The sequence below is a fragment of the Nothobranchius furzeri genome, chromosome 16 (assembly GCF_043380555.1).
Source record: "Nothobranchius furzeri strain GRZ-AD chromosome 16, NfurGRZ-RIMD1, whole genome shotgun sequence".
Classification (NCBI taxonomy): Eukaryota; Metazoa; Chordata; class Actinopteri; order Cyprinodontiformes; family Nothobranchiidae; genus Nothobranchius; species Nothobranchius furzeri.
In genome coordinates this window covers 23,466,230-23,483,248 of record NC_091756.1, presented here as the reverse complement: position 1 = coordinate 23,483,248, position 17,019 = coordinate 23,466,230, and the positions used below count along the sequence as shown (strand labels likewise).

The window sequence follows — 17,019 nt, the reverse complement described above, 5'->3', positions numbered from 1 at the left end:
ACAACCTTCCAGGATGACCATCTCTGCAGCAATCCACTAATCAGGCCTGTATCATGGAGCCAGACAAAAGCCACTCCTTAGTAAAAGGCACTTAGCGGCCCACCTGGAGTTTGCCCAAATGCACCTGAAGGACTCTCAGACCACAAGAGACTGAATTCACCCTTGTCCAATGAGACAAAGATTTAAGCTCTTTTATGCAAATCTCAGGCGCCATGTTTGGAGGAAACCAGGCACCACTCATCTCCGGGCCAGTATCATCCCTAAAATGAAGTATGGTGGTCGCAGCATTATGTTGTGGGACGTCTAAGTGGGAGGAACTGGGAGACTAGTCAGGAAAGAGGGGAAAGATGAATGTAATGATGTACAGAGTCATCCTGGATGAAATCCAGAGAGCTTTTAACCCCAGACTGGGGCAACGGTTAATCTTTCAGCAGGACAACAAGCCGCACATAGGCGAGATGTCAAAGGAGTGGCAGCAGGACAACTCTGATTGTCTATGAGTGTTCCAGCCTGAGCCCAGACATGGATCTGATTGAACATATAGGAGAGATCTTAAAATGGCTCCACTGAGACTTCCATCCAACCTGATGAAGCCTGAGAGGTGTTGCAAAGAGGAACAAGTCAAACTGCTGTCAACAATGACGAAGCTTTGATGATGGTGACTGTATGATGCCACAACTGTCAGCAACAAGGTAAAAAAACATTTTGCTACTCTGTGTGCAAAATAAGAACATAAAACTAGGGAATTAGAAACACAGAAAGAAAATAATGAGAAAAACCAAACATACTGCAGCCAACCACTAGGAGACGTTTTTGTTTCTTCCAGCTTGAACTTCTGCATGACATTACCTAGCTTTAGTGTTTTAAGGAGCGTAATCAGTCACCTTATTGAAATGGGATTTAGCCCAAAGGGAAAGGCTCCACAGATATCATTCATCAGCTACAGCTACAGGTTGGTCTGTGGTGAATTAGAAGCACTTGATTCCAGTTAGTGAAAAATTAAAGCAACTGTTATTAATTTAAGCTATATTTACATTAATGTGCACTTTGGAGTGTGATTTCTGTTTGTGTTGCACTTTCAGAGTGTTGAGTTTTATTCCTGCTGATTGCTTCCAGGCCCTGCAGGATCAATAACTTTCACCGGTTACTCGGTAAGTGAACAAAATCAGTCCAAATAGGGTTTATTGACAGCAGCTGCAGTGAGGAGCACTCTCATTTAGTCTCATTGTCTATCCTCTGTTGCTCACATGCAGTTGTTGGTTTTAAGGCTGTGTGTGGGATTCGTCATGCTGTGTGTAAGCAGCTCAGGGGAGTCATTTATTCAGCTTGCTTACGCACAAAACGGGGTCGGAAAACTGCGTAAGCAACTTTCCGCGCAAACTTTGGGATTTATGAAAGAAAACTTAGCGGGAAAATATGCCCAACTTTAAGTTGACTAAGGACCTGGCTTATGCACATGTTGGACATGGAGAGCACCTGCAGTGCTGCTGCTGAAAAGGATACAATTATGGCATCCTGCAGCATTATCACTTGTACTGCTTCGTTTTCACACAGAACAAGACCTCCCACACGCAAACACACACACGGGCGCGCGTACACACACACACACACACACACACACACACACACACACACACACAGCCTGAAGCGCAGAATACAGAATGCAGAGTATCAGCAGGGGGGCAGATTGAGACAGAATGTCACGCGTCAGTGACAGTGTGTGTCCTGTCACTGTGACCCGATTGATCATGTGTCCTGGCTACTTGTACAGGAGAGCTCTCTGTTTGGCTGACTGGTTAGCACGCATGCTTTCACCCGGGAGTCTGGGGATTGAATCCCGATTGGATCATTGTTTTTATATCCGCCACAGATCTCTCTGAAGAATTCAGCATTGACGGCTTCAGCAACACTGTGCCACTCAGTGGATTTTCTCTTATTTGTTTTGCAAAAGCACTTCCTTTCATTTCTCCACCTCACCCACAGGTACCTCAATTTCTGCTTTTGTGAAATAGCGCTTCCTTGATCTGCCTTGATCTACCGTCGCCATGTCATTGACGGAGCGCTGCAACAGCCGGCTTATGTGCATGAGATCCACGAGGCACTTTGCATTGTGTAGCGTCGCGAAGGTCCTCTAATTTGTGACAAAGGTCACATTTTCCCAGCTGGGTCAGACTGTAACTTTTAGTTCCACAGATTAATCGAGGAGTCCTGATGTCTGCTGAATACCATCATTTATCTGCTGCTGTTCCGTCCCAGAAGAAGGACACTTCAAGTTCACGACAATAATTTAAATACTAATTTTGATAAACTCTTTGACTTTATTGAGGTTTATTATAATCCTCATGAATAATCACTTGGTTCAGTCTAAATGTATTTTTAATTACTGAAATGAATTATTCTGCTTTGGGTATAATGATTACTATGATTACGGCTGATAATGTATGTTCAGCAAATCAGAAGGTCAACTTCCACCTTATCCATCTAACACAGAGTTTATCCAGAGTAAAGGGTAACTGCCATCACATGTTTTTTGACTCATGACCAAAGCTTTCTTGCTCTGAGATGGCGTGTTCTGAGGACTTTGTTAAAACTAACTTCCAGCAGCTTTAACTTCAGTTCGTGAACCAACCACCATCACTGAGGATACGGGAACGGCCGTCCCTAACCTCCACCTGCTGTTCTGTCACGCCGATAAGAATAGCTACGAATAAACGTAACTGTAATCAGCTGACGCAAAAACTCTTCCAGAGTTATTGATTTTGAGACGCAAATAGTTTCATCAGTCGTGTGACCCACAGAGACATCCCAGGACTGATTTGGTCGCATTGAGGTCCTTCTACCATCCTCGTGCCCGGAGGAAATCATCTCCACTTGACATCTCGGATCCAAAAGGGGGTCTCCGGAAACTGGGTGAGGTAGACACTTTCGACAGATGACGTTTGATGCTGTTTCTCTAAGTAACAACAGTTAGCTGCAAAACCATCATTTCCAACCCAGAGCGCACTTCTCTCTGAAAGAAACCTTCTGAGAATCCATCCACGAATCCAAACTCGTACTTTCAATTTAGCTTTCATTCAGTTACAGGTTTTCCTTTAAAACAAGTTTTAATATCAAAGCTGGTAAATTGCCATCCATGAATTGTCATTTTTAATTGTCGTTTCAAATCGTCAAGTTTAAAATGGTTAGTTATAAAGTCTTCATTTTTAAACTTTGCCTCATTCTTTGAAATGAAACACAGAAAGGTATAATTATTTTTGGTTATTGAAAAGCAAAGATTCCTAACTTCTGATTCAAAAATAAACTTTTGCTATTAAATTTAATTATCTTAAATTAAACATTAATCTTTGGATTAAAATTAGACCAAGCTCATTGGCATATGAGCTTATATCTCTGTATATATAATATTCTAGATATTTATATATAATAGAAGCTTCACTGTTAACTCGTTTGGGTCTTCTCTCAGAATCTAACAACTGAATAGCAACAGTGTTGATTCTAGTATGTAGATAACCCTACAATTGACTATTTATGGCATTAAGTGGGCGTGATGATGGCGGGATGTGACTAAAATGCAGCTGAGAAACATTCTCGTTGGTCTCCGATTTATGAAGCAGAGTTTGCGTGCAGCTGTGCGTACTCCATGTTTGATAGATCACAAACCTGCTTGGCGTAGGTACTTTTTTTTTGCTGAGCTTAAGTACGGTTTTAGTAAGGATTCTACGCAATGTTTGATAAATGAGACCCCTGGTGAATAATATTTGCTGCCACAGATACCGCCACTATAGCTGCAACCAGTACAATCAAGAAGAAATTGGTCCTCCACATTGATTTGCTCCTGCTCGCTTTCAGATCAATGATCACACGCTATAATGAAAATAAACTGCTATTGTGAAGTGAATCAACTGCTGAACGACTGTGTGTGAGGATATGCAGCAGGATTAGAACATCTTTGAACTACCCAAACACAAATGTGGAGCAGCGCAGCTTTACCTGATTACCTCAGGCTGCGTAACTTTAAAAAATGGACGGTCCAGGGAAACAACTTCCTCTGGCGGCCAGCGTGCAGTAAGAACCGGATGGATCCTGCTGCGCAAGACTAACAGAAATGTATGAATCAATCTAAGTGTTGATTTTTCTGTATATTTTGTCTTTTCTGTATATTACAATGATTTTTATTTATAAAGCAAATGTCATAACGAAATCAGCACTAAGTGCTTTATACAACAAAAGCAACCATACATTAAAAACACAGCCTTCACACACCATCCACTCAAAGTGCTCACACTCCCTCATCACACTCATGCATACGTGCTCTCTGTCAAATGGTGAGAATAAAACCTTTTGCCCATCTGTATGTTTTTTATTGTTTGTCTTAAAAACTGACGAACCATTTGATGGATTTTAATTAAATTCTTCTGAAGTAATCATTGTTTTTTTGGTCTACAGCTCATTACCCTTTAGAGTCAGTTCCATTAAAGCTGCTGCCACAGCCAGCTGACCTCATCAAACACCAGCATAGCTAAAGCCTGATTCGTCACCTCCAACAGGGAGGGACACACACGCACGGACAGAGACGTTTAGCCCTCATACTTCTCCGTCTCCTGGGGAGTGTTGCAAAGCAATTCCCCGCCAGGACAACAGAGGGTGTAGCGCTGTTTTGTGGTGTCCTGTCATGTATCGGTCCAAGATAGTGTGTTTATATTGTGTTTTTTGAATATAAGAGACTTTTTAACACAGACACATTTGTCTCTAATCCTCCTCCACCTCTTCATGCGCTCGCCACCTCTAAACCCACGTTTCCTGTCATTTCCGTCCACAAATAAAATGCCTGCTGTGCATCTTTTCACTCCTCCAGTCACGGGGAATTAAACATTCATATTTTAGAGTTTTTTCGCGAGGTATACTTCACGCTTCTCTGTGTCTGCCGCTAGTTATTTTCCACTCTCTTTATGTTTTTGAGGGCGCAATGGCGGCGGTGTAGACAACAGTGGTGTCCTGACCAATCACAAGCTTGCATTCTCCGTCTCGATCGACGGATGTTTAGAAAAGAGAGCTCGACTCCGTACGTACTTGCAGGGGCTCTCCAGCAGGCCTGCAAGGATGGATAATGGTGTTGTGTGTCTTCGCACTGACGCAGACGCAGAAGAATGAATCAGGCTTTATACTCAGATTTACAGATAATCTGGGGAATGGTAAAAGGAGTAATCCCAGATCACATAAAGTTGTCTTCACATTTTGAAGGAAACATCTGTAAATCAACCAGTTTTCAACATAAGGTGGCAGGTGGAGGGGTGTGGATTTATTATTAATTATAACTGATGAATTTAAATAAGAGTTCTTCACAAATGCACAAAAAAACCCACAAAAAATACACACTGAAGATAAATGATGAGTTAGATTGAAAAACTGTGGCGGACATTCGAAAGTGTGCTACGGATTGTTAACTAATGAATTAACAAATAAAATGCTTAGGAACTTTTTGTTTACAATATATATATATATATATATATATATATATATATATATATATATATATATATATATAAATATATATATATATATTAGTGTTGTGCATCTCCACCTGCCTCACGATTCGATCCGATTCCGATTATCTGCCTAAAGATTGGATTTGAGTCTGAAATGCATCACGATTCTTCACACAAAATTTTTCATTACTTAATAAAAGCAGTAGAATAGTTTTCAATTTTTTTTATATCGATATCCCTGAAAAACAGAACATACATCTATTCACTATAGTGAGCAACAATTTTTAAAGTGTGCTGCCTACAATCACTTACTATATATAAGAAATAGTGTTTTCTGGAGAGCAGCTTTAAGATAGAACACTACTGAACTTAAAAATAGTAAACAAATACTGTGTTAAGTGATTGTTTCACATCCAGGATCCGAAAACTGAAATTAGCCCAGACATCCGATTTAAATGTAATGGGTACATCTTTGATTACTGGTAATGTTGGCCCTGTATCCCTGTTCGCCTTTTCTGTTTTAAATTGGCGCTAGGGCAATGCATGTCATTGTAACTCTGCCCCCGGAAGTAGTTGTAAAACCTCAAAACTTTATTGTCCTCGCGTGTCCAGAACATAGACATAGACATAGGGAGAAAATCTCATTATGTCACGTTGCTTTATCGATGCAGAATCATGCACGGCTGAATTGCGATGCATCTTAGAATCGATAATTTTTCCCACCTCTAATATACATATATATATATATATATATATATATATATATATATATATATATATGTGTGTGTGTAAATGTATGAAAATGAATGTAGCAAGATGAATAACATCAAATAACAGGAAATTTTGATTTATAAGATTCTGAGATTTATCTCAAATAAGACAATCAAAAAAGACAAATAGGCCATCAACACTAACTTTGAGGGTTTAAAGTTGTTTTAGGTTATTAGGTACTTGGTGATTAGGTGATTTGTAGCAAATTAGCAGTATTCTTTAGCGAGTCATTCTCTTAGCAAATGTCACGGTTTGCCTCCACCTACTGGTGGATTTTTCTGTTTTGTTTTGTGTTGCAGGTAGGCGCGGCAGACGGCACACCTGTTGGGTGTTTGACTAATTGAGGGAGAGGGGATTTCAGGAGCGGTGCGACTCAACTCCAGTGCCGGTTGATACTCTCACATGGGTATTTCTCTAGCCTCTGAACCTGCCTGCTTGTTTTGTGATTCCATGATTATAACCTTGAACTCCGTTCCAGTATCCTGTTCGTGCATCACCTACCTTGCCTGGAGTTGTTCCCACGTCTCGCCGCTCAACGATCCTCTGGACTCCTCTCTCCACGTCTGCCCGCCTGCCTCACGCTCTGAACTCCTCATCTGGTCCAACCTTCCTCAGTTCACCTCCACTCTGGTTCCGATTCCTGACCGTAAGAACTCTCTCAGTCACAGACTCTTGTCCCCTGGTTCTCTGGTTCTGGTCTCGCGCACCTTCTGCTTATTTCCCCGTAGATTCCGGTCTCCTCCTGATCCTGATCTGAAGCAGCGCCTTTAGTTTAGTTTTGCCTATTCTGTTATTATTTTCTCATTGTAATTAAACCACCATATTTTTACTCACCGTCCCTCTGATGTGATTCTTCATGTCCTGGGTGAAAGCTCTTACCCACAGCATGACAGCAAATCAGTGCTCCGGCATTTAAGCGCCTCGTGATTTTTATCTTGAGAGGCGCTATAGAAAAGATATTTTCTTCTTCATCTTCTTCTCTTATTTCAGGGACTAGAGGTGAGTCAGAGCAGAGCCAACAGCAGCTTTCCTCGCCAAGAGGGTGACTCTATAGAAATGCTAAACTTCAGTGCGACGCAGATCTGAGTGGATTTTCTAATCCGATTGTTCCCCGTCTGTTTTCTATCCGTGGCTAGCAGGAAATAGGGGTAGAAGATTTTCACACTCAGCCTACATGTGAAACAAAAATAAAGTAAAACAGTTTCTCAGTAAACTCAGTCTTCTAACGGCATTTGTGGAACATTAAAGTTGCTAAAAATAAAAAAGGGTCTTTGTAAAATGTTAAAAGATAGACGGACAGAAAGGCAACAGCCTGCAGACGGATGTTAAAGCTGTCAACTTGAGAAATATCTTTCCCTGTAAAATCAGGACAAGGACTGATGCAGGAGTAAATTAAGACTTTATTCTTCAAATGAACGTCCAGCATACCAAACCCACCTTCTGGTAAGAGGTAGGGAGATTATTGGTGAATTAAAACCACACTTTACAACGTTTCCTTCCTTTTATATCGTTTTCTTGAGCCAGGTTGTGCTAAAATGACCCTTCACAGGGTTAATGAAAGGCCGCCCAGCCTCTATTGCCCCCGTGTGGCAAGAATATTGCACTTGCAACTTCAGAGTGCTGGTCCGGTCTGTTGGGACTTAGAAAAAAATGGAGCTGACATACCAGGTGCTGCAGCACATTTCCAGCATGTTTTAGATCATGAACACAGTTGATTTGTTAATGATGAATCACTCCTGGAGACACTAATGAAGGCTGAGGAGACATTTCATCTATTAGATTAAGGTGTTAAAAGGATGGACACACAACGAGGAGATTTGTTTAGCTTTCGGTTCTACAAACAAACACTAGGGGGGTAAAAGCAAGCCAAATTTGCCCAGTTTTCCTTTAAAAGGCATTGCTACTACAGAGGAAATGAGTTATGTCAATAATGATGGAGAAAACTTCAATCTGAGCAGGTTGACAAGCTAACTGCTAGGCTGAGCGAGGTCATAAAATGGATTGTTGGTATCTTTCTTTGTAAAGACTGCATTATAAGCTCGTACACCACCCTTATTTTCACAGATAATCTGGCAGAAATAAAGAGACTCCTGGTGCAAATGCCAGACTAGCATGCTAACAGCAAACTGGAGTAAAATCATTTCTGTTTAGCTGCTGAGTTTTTAATTTGAGGAGGCATCGCATACAGGAAACGTTCATGCTGAAGGTGGTAGATGTACTTTTGGAACCGTTTGAAGAAAGCGTGTATAAGATAGTTTTCTGTCCCTTTGCGTTGAACAGATGGAACCTCTTGACTCTGTGTTAATCATCCTAATATTCCATCATTTTCCACGTGCAACAACTTCTTTCCTCCCCCAGACTTCCCCATAATGAAACTCTGCGCCAATGACGCTGCGCCGCTGCATGATGCCGTCACTCCCGCACTTCTGATTGGCTGAAAGCTGACATTAAAAATCCAGAAGTTTCTCTAACTTCCAGCTCAAGCAGCGAGGAGGAACCTCAGAGCGGCTTCCTGCGCTGTGATTGGCTAAAGGGCCTGCACGCCGAGCAGGACGGAGAGGTAGGGAGAAGTTTAGGATCTCCCCCTCCCTCCCTCTCCTCTCCTCTCCTCCCCTCCTCCTCCGACTCAGCTGCGAGAGCTCCGCTGATGGACTGAGCCGAAGATGCAGTGTTGAGGAGACAAGAAGGAGAGCAGAGCAGGAAGACTTTGAGCAGCAGCAGCGGAGGAGGAGGGAGCTCGAGACCGGAGCGCTTTGACGCCTGTTCGTGCGCAGCGACGAGGATGCGCAGGGGCATCTCCACAACAAAATAACTCCTAAGGATTATAAATGGCAACTAAAAGTGGTGGATTCGGTTGTGGAATGAGGAGAAAGCAGCGGGGATAAGATTGGCTTCCTCCAGAGGGAGAAGGAGGGATTAACGGAGAAGTTTGTGTGCACAGACGGCAGAACGCACCCCAAACTCTCGCTGCTCCGGTTGATTTTATAACATTTTGTTTTATGTTTCCACTGGAAATTGTGATAAAGTGTTGAGGTCCCTCGAAGAGGCTCCTTGGAGACCTGAGATCAGGGCACGGTCTGAGCGCAGCGCGTCTGCACCACCTGGAAATTATACAACCCGCTTTGACGCACCACCAGGAGGAGAGGGTCTCCGCTTTGCTCCCCTCTCATCCGACTTCTCCTCTCCTTCCGAACAATCTGTCTTTTTTATTCGGACTGGTGTGCACTTTATAGCTCCGACACAAAGTGATCATGCGATGACTGAGCGCACTTTGGGCACATCTACCAAGTCCACTATAGGTAATTAATCCAGGATTGCCACTGATAAGAAAAGGTGGCTCCGATGCAGCTAAAGTTTGGAAATAATTAATTTGTTTTGCAGACAGTGGTGAGGTTTGTGGGTTTTGTTTCTGTTCTAAATGGAACGAAACCAGCTTGCTGTTTTGGAGCCTCGTCAGGACCCATTCCGCTCTCCCGCGCATCAGAATTTGTATCCATCTAAATGTTTTTTAATAATGACATGTGCTCATTTGTAGAATATAAATATGCATATTTTAATAAGTCTGAGTTTCTGATAATATATATTATTACCTAAATAAAGATTGATGTTTTGCTGCGGTTGGCGGTCTGATCAGATCTTCTGCGTTCTGTTTCCAGGAGCTGAGTGATGGCTGAGGATGGGGGAAATCTCTCCGAGGCCCCCGACGTCGGGGGCTTGGAGGGTCGCTCCTCTTTGCCCAGGACTTTCATCCGGCTCAACGACCTGTCCGGGCTGGGGGCAGGAGGCGGGGAGCGCGGAGAGCTGGTGATGGAGCCGGCGTCCCCAGCGCCCGACGGGATCTCCACGGACGGGGATGAAGGTTCGACGCACGGCGGGGAGAGCTTGCCCTACCCCACTCTGGCCCCCGTGGTCTTCTTCTACATGAAGCAAACCACGCGGCCGCGAAGCTGGTGTCTCAAAATGGTCTGCAATCCATATCCTTTTCTTTTGATTTTATTTGTGAGACTTGAGGTCTGCCCGCTTCCACCTGCGACAGGTAAGAAACTCCTGCTTGGCTGAGCAGCGTCCCCAGGTGACCTCATGTGTGCATGCCCCGGTGTGTAGGCTATGTGTGTGAGTGGTGGACACCTTGATCTTCCAGTTTTACTACCCTCCAAGCAATGCTGTCATTGTTCTGAGTTTATTTAGGTAATCAAGACACAAGAAGTAAATGCTCAATGAAACCCATCCTTGCTGGTAATGAGAACCTGGTGCCTAACTGGAAAGGTCATAGGTCAGGATCTCACTGGACTTAGTGCAGCTAGTTCCAGGTACAGTGAGAAAATATGCAAACCTTTCTGCAATAACAAAGAACTGGTATGAACTAAATGCACAAGTTGTTTGAATAGTCAAGTTATGCAGGTGGATCATGTTTTATTCATTCATTTATTTTTTACAAATTGGCAGAGTGTCTAAATAGAAGCTCTAATTCACTCTGATTTTATTTGCGGTTTGGTTTCCCACATTGTGTAAAATTCCTGGCAATCAGTCTTGTATAAATGAACGGAGGAGAGTTTGAGATGGATTCCTGACGTTGGTAGTGACTGAGATGATTTTGAGGAGACAACTGACTTACAAAGTATTTGAATATAAAGCCTCCGATGCTTCTGAGAAAATCAGTGAAACTCCCATGTGACCTCTGATGGCTTAGCCCAGTGCGATTGTGTCTTTAGGTAATTAAAAAAAATGAATAAACCAGGAGTTTGACATCAGTCAACATGACAGAAGTCAACGTTACACCGACACGCCCGACAGAGCTTTTAGTAAATAGTTCCTACGCAAACATTCTTAGAGAAAATTCTCTGTGAACGCTTATTCAAAAAGCAGGGACAGGTATAGAACTAAGTATTATCTGCATAAGAAATGTCCTTCAGTGAATTCATGTTTTCCACAGACAGAACCTTGTGGGACTCCGTTGGTAATGAGATCTAGAAGCAGCCAGATTAAGAATATTCAGATGAAACGGATTAAAAGGGTAGGAGTGTGGATGTCAAGAATGCCAGGTATGGCAGGACCTTCAGTAAGGGGCCGTGTTTTGGGAATTGGGTCATACGTGCCTGGACTGGTTTTTAATTAAGTCTTTCTTTTGGGGTTAATAGCTGCAGAAAGGTGCAGTCTATTGAAGCAACTGAAGCTTATTGAATCTCTCCTGCTGCTGAGGTGTATTATTGATTCATAAGTGTAGGGACCTGCAATGATGCAGTGCTCCTGCTTGGAGGAGATGGAGAGAAAAGGGCGGTAGAGCCTTTTCTATCTCAGGTAGTGGATGAGTGTTTGCTCAGCTGATTATATTTTGTTCTGAAGGTTTCTGACAGCCCTTATAGCATCTCTCAGATCACCTCTCTTCCCTTTCTTCCCGTCTGCCTTCCACCTACGCCGCTTCTGTCCTGTCCAATCATTCAGCCGTCACTCCATCCATCTCCTCTGCTTCATGTCTTTGTATTTCCTCATTCGTTTTAATTTGTATACACATAACGTCCTCTCCATGCCTTCATCGACTTCTTTCATTTTTTTCATGTCCCTTTTGTACTCTGGCTCAGACCCGCAGTGATCACGGCGCGGCGGCTGATTTCCATGTCAGTAAATGTCAAATCCTGAACGGTATTACCAGGAGAGAGCGGCGGCTCCACGGGGAGGAAACCCAAATCTTTGATACTGTTATCAAAGATTTGGAATTCTCTTATTTTGGAGGACCGAACCCCTCACAGAGAAGCCCTGTGTGAGGGCAGCTCGGTGATGCCTTGTCACAATGGCACAAAATCACAGTTCATAACTATGAAGTGATTCAGACACGCGGAATATCTGAGAAATTAATTTGAATTATTCAGTTAGAGGACTAGTTGCACCAAGAAACCACGTGTCTAATTCAAACAAAAAAAAGTTAAACCTGTCACCAGGTCAGTTTGTACACAAATAATGTAAATGAAGGATGTTCCAATACCTGCAGTCACTAAGATTATACTCCTGCTGATAGTTTTAATCTGACACTACTGAGCCTTTATCCTAGTGTACATAAAGTGCATACGACTCCACCACAGTAGGTGGTGACATGCACCCTCTCGTGTTCCTGTTCGTCTGGTCAGCCTATAGCAACACATGGCGGGAGTGAAGCAGATGGAGTGAAAGCAGGATGTGCACGATGGCCGAAGGAATGCAGGCAATGCTGTGCACCAGTCCGTTTGGTACATACTGGGCTGTTTGATGGCGGTGTTATAGGAAGGCCAGTTCCACGGTCTTGTCATATCTGAGAGGGGGAGAGTACGGAACGGTCACATGTAGAGAAATTTGGTTTTCCATGGGTGCCCTCACTCGACCAGGGGTAGTGCAGCTTGATTCGACATCAGCCCGACTAAGGCTGCTATTTGAATTTAAAAAGTCCCACTTCAGTCAGACTAATGAAGTAATTTGGTTTTCTCACACTGCATGTAAACCCACTGTGTGACAGAGGTTGTGATCCAGAAATCCTGGAGGCTCCTGCAAGGAAGGTGTTTTTTGTCTGTGCTCCAGGACTTTGGAATTTTTATTTATTAATTAAAGTGTTTAAAACTCTCAGGACTCGAGGTATTCAGATGCGTACCAAATATCACCAGGCTGTTTTTTGAACGCTGTTCTGCGTAACAGTTGTCATTCGTAAATACCTTTTATTGATCTCTGATCAGCATTTTCTGCTCCAGACTTTAGACGTCAGTGAACTTAACACACGAGATGCTGGCTTTAAAATGACTGATGATGTTTATAAACAAAGCTTCAAACAGTGTTTATGAATCCAGTTAAAACAGGCAGCTCTAAGCAGGGTTCTCACCTGCCTCAACGAAGATTAAAATACAAACTGCAGGCTTCTGACGTGATGTGTGATAAAGAAGTTTTAAACTAAAAAATAAATCTGATTTTAAAGGCGGTGCTCACATTTTGGCTCCTCTGATGAACGCAGCTCTTTTCTCTGGTGATGTTTCACCACATGGCTACAGTCAAAAGCCTCTTTCAGAAAACAATGCTGCCAATTTATGGCAAAGCTGTGCCGGTATCAAAGACGGTAATGTGTCCTTTCTACAAAAGATTACACGATGGCGGTATAAAGTGGGTATGAGGGCAGTTTCTGCGCCACCACGGACTTTTGATTAATTTGGACAAAACGAGTGTTTTATTGTGATCAAAGCCGCACTGATTAAGTTTTTTTCCCAAGCCGCTCCTAAAGGTGTCCGTCCTCCACAGTCCCCATGCTGTCTCTGGTGATCTGAGCTCCAGCTCTAGAGAAGCTCCTGGAGCTCTGCATTGCTCCAGTTTATCATCTCAGCTGATTTTGTTCAAAAAGCAAAACTTTTTGCCATGTTTTATTTCATTTTGAACGTGCTTCTCCACGTTGAGAGGAGACAGTTGAGGTGGCTCGGGCATCTGGTCAGGATGCCTCCTGGATGCCTCCGGGCACGTCCAACTGGGAGGAGACCCAAGGGAAGACCCAGGACACAATGGAGGGTACATGTCTGACGGCTGGCCAGGGAACGCCTTGGGATTCCCCCGAAGGAGCTGGCTCAAGTAGCTGGGGAGAGGGAAGTCTGGGCGTCTCGACTCAGGCTGCTGCCGCCGCGATTTGACTCTGGTTAAGCGGTTGAAAATGGATGGAATATAGTTTCCTGCCGGAGCTCGGCAGGAACTCTGCACGGGATCATGGTGTAAGATGCATTCACAAGTCTGGCGAAGCAGCAATATTACTACCAAGCGTGGTGGCACGAATGCTGCAAAATTTCCGCCTCGCCACACTGCCGTGGCGCGTTCATAAGACACACTATGGCGGCAGTAATACGCTGATTTGCCGACACTGTGTGTTATCTAAAGAGGGCTAAAGACACTAGGTCAACAACAGAGATCAGGAGGTGAATGTTGTTGTATTCATCTGATTCCATTTATGAAGACTGCCTTGATCGGGATGTTAATTCCATACTTGAGGTTGGAAAAGGACAATTCATTTTGTAAACGGAAGAAAATCAACCAGCTGTCATTTATAAAGAACTTGAGTGACGTTTGTTGTTTGAACTGACCTGAAATAATCCAAAACTTGATTAATCTCTTGGGAAATCTTCTCAATTGGTGACAAAATCCCAGTGAAACCAGTTGTAACTTCCATTCAGGTGGAATAACAGGGTTCAGAATGGATTTGGTGGTGCTGGGAGTACTTTTGGGTCATTTGAAATGAGATTTGTGTGTGTGTTCAGTCATGTGTTTGCAGGTGTCCCTAGGGTTGATGGGCTCTCTCTCTCCCCTCTGCCCTTTATTGTGTGTCTATGCTGATTTATGTAAAGGTCACTGATTTTGAAATGCCTTGTAAAGCCTGATTCATGCTTCTCCGTCAGCTCCGCAAGGGACAGACACGCACGGACTGACGGAAGCGATTTGCTCTCATACTTCTCCGTCTCCTGGGGAGTGTTGCAAAGCAATTCCCCGGCAGGACAGCAGAGGGCGTAGCGCTGTTCTGCGGTATCCTGTCACGTTTCGGTCCAAGATGGTGTGTTTATATTGTGTTTTTTGTGTATAAGAGACTTTTTAACATGGACAAATTTGTCTCTCATTCTCCCACCTCTTCATGCGCTCGCCACCTCTAAACCCAAGTTTCCTGTCATTTCCGTCCACAAATAAAATGCTTGCTGCGCATCTTCTCACTCCTCCAGTCACGGGAGAATTAAACGTTCATATTTTAGTGTTTTTTCGCGAGATATTCTTCAAGCTGCTCCGTGTCTGCCGCTAGTTATCCTCTGCTCTCTTTATGTTTTTGAAGGCGCAATGGTGGCGGTGTAGACGACAGCGGTGCCCTGACCAATCACAAGCTTGCGTTGTCCGTCTCGACGGACGGATGTTTAAAAAAAGTGGGCTCGACTCCGTACGTACTTGCGTGCCTGCTGGGGCCCTACGCAAGGATGGATAATGGAGTTGCGTGTCTCCACGCTGACGCAGACGGAGAAGCATGACTCTGATCGATGCGACTCTGCCAGCGTGAGCTTGTTTGTGCTCTGATGCCTTGTATCCTGGGTAGCAGATGCAACCATATCTGTATTTTTAACTCTTCCACCACTTGATCCGTGGCCCTCCTCTGCCTCTGCCTTTCCACGCCATGCCTCTCTCAGTGCTTGGAGAATTAATCCTGCAGTAGTCGCTCTCCCTCCTGCTATAAATAAGCCTGCACATCGCCACCAGAAGCAGCAACAGCAGCCAGCTCTGATGCACAGAGACGGCTCCCACTGTCTGAAGCTGCAGATCAACAACGGGAGCACCCGACATATCTCAGGGCCAGAATCTTTTCGAAGCAGGCAGCTCCTCGGTAAGCCCTGTGCTTGGGCCGGTTTGAGGCCGTTCTGAACAGTCTGAAGTAATTAGGACCCCTGGATGTTCACGGAGGTATTTAGGGTCTAATTGTAATCCCTTGAGGTGCACACTCTGAGTGAAGCTCTGTCCAACACATTGCCTGCGTGAAATTCCCTCTGCTGGTTTTGCTAATGATTCCTGCTGAATCTGTGTGTGATAAAAGTGAAAGCTGTGTGTGCACGTGAGGTTGTGTAACCAGCTCACACACTTAGGTCTACCGTTGGTGTCTCCTCTCAGACGGGGAACTGGGTGTCGTGCCAAGATGGAGGAGGGAGTTCAGGAACAATCCAAGGACTCTGAGTCCTTTATCGCAAACGGGTTTGAGCTGAGGATTACCCAGCACAGAACAGGGAGGGAGGACACCTGGCCAGCTGAGGTGTTTGTCATCAGTGTGAAATCACACTCCACAGATTGGGTCAGGTTTAGCTAAAAATGCTCCTGATTAGTCTCTCCGCCGCCTACGGCTGAAAGGCGACAGGTGGGTGGTCATGCTTGTGTCTGTTTGTTTGCTCCTAGGCGAATATCCCACAAACCAATAGATGGATGCTCTTAGAAATTAACCAGAGTTTCAACAGCCTTACTCTGGAAGTCTAAAAGATTCAAGATGGCCACCACAGCTTGTTCATTTTAAAGTGGCCATAGCCCAGCTAACTGTAAAGATATTGAGCCACACTTTGGTGTCATAATAGCTAAATCCTGCCAGATCACTCCAGAACGTTGCCCCTACCCGTTGGGTCGACGGTTCTGTTAGTAAATATCTCATGAACATCTGGGCCAAGCTGACAACTTCTACCATGGATTAACTTTTGGAATCAGTCCAGTTCACCTCTGCATCCACAAATAATGCTGTTTTCTTAACTTTGATTTTCAGACCCATGAAACAGAACAGTAGAAACTCGTGGTGTTTAGCTATTTGTGACTTAGTGGTGTGTTTTGAGGCAATGCTGGTAAAAAAAACAAAAACATGTTACAGCAGGTTTTTTTCACATATATTTGGATTTCTTAGGATCATCTGAAGCTCTGCTAAGTTGAAGCGGGTTGGTACCTCTACAAACACTCCGACCTTCAACAGCAACAACAGTCTGGTTTAGGAGTTTTGGCCTAAAACAAGCTGGTGAAATGTGAGAGGGATTCTGTGCTAAAAACTCCGTGAGCATGTTTTGGATCAACCATAGGCCATTATGACTTTTAAAAATGTCCCATTATGTGTCCTTACTAAATTTGTTCTAGCTCTAAATCGTACAGGTACTGAGCTGAAGTGTGGTATGGTGTTTGCTGAGGTGGTGATAGACTGAGATTTTACTAGGTTAATAGTATTAAGTTTAGCCATTTCTAGCTAGTTCTTTTATTTCCTTCCATTTTGTGCGTT

At 43.8% G+C, this 17,019-nt stretch overlaps 1 protein-coding gene across 15 annotated transcripts in view; it reads left to right on the top strand.

Annotated features, from left to right (window-relative positions):
- Positions 1-9,383: 9,383 nt before the first annotated feature.
- Positions 9,384-17,019, top strand: part of cacna1g (calcium channel, voltage-dependent, T type, alpha 1G subunit) — a 452,092-nt gene continuing 444,456 nt past the window's right edge. For all 15 annotated transcript variants that reach the window (XM_054748980.2, XM_054748983.2, XM_054748979.2 and 12 more), the window contains exons 1-2: positions 9,384-9,556; positions 9,914-10,231. In XM_054748980.2, coding sequence (XP_054604955.2) covers positions 9,924-10,231 — 308 coding nt within the window. In that variant the 5' untranslated portion in view covers positions 9,384-9,556; positions 9,914-9,923. The remainder of the gene's footprint in view (positions 9,557-9,913; positions 10,232-17,019) is intronic.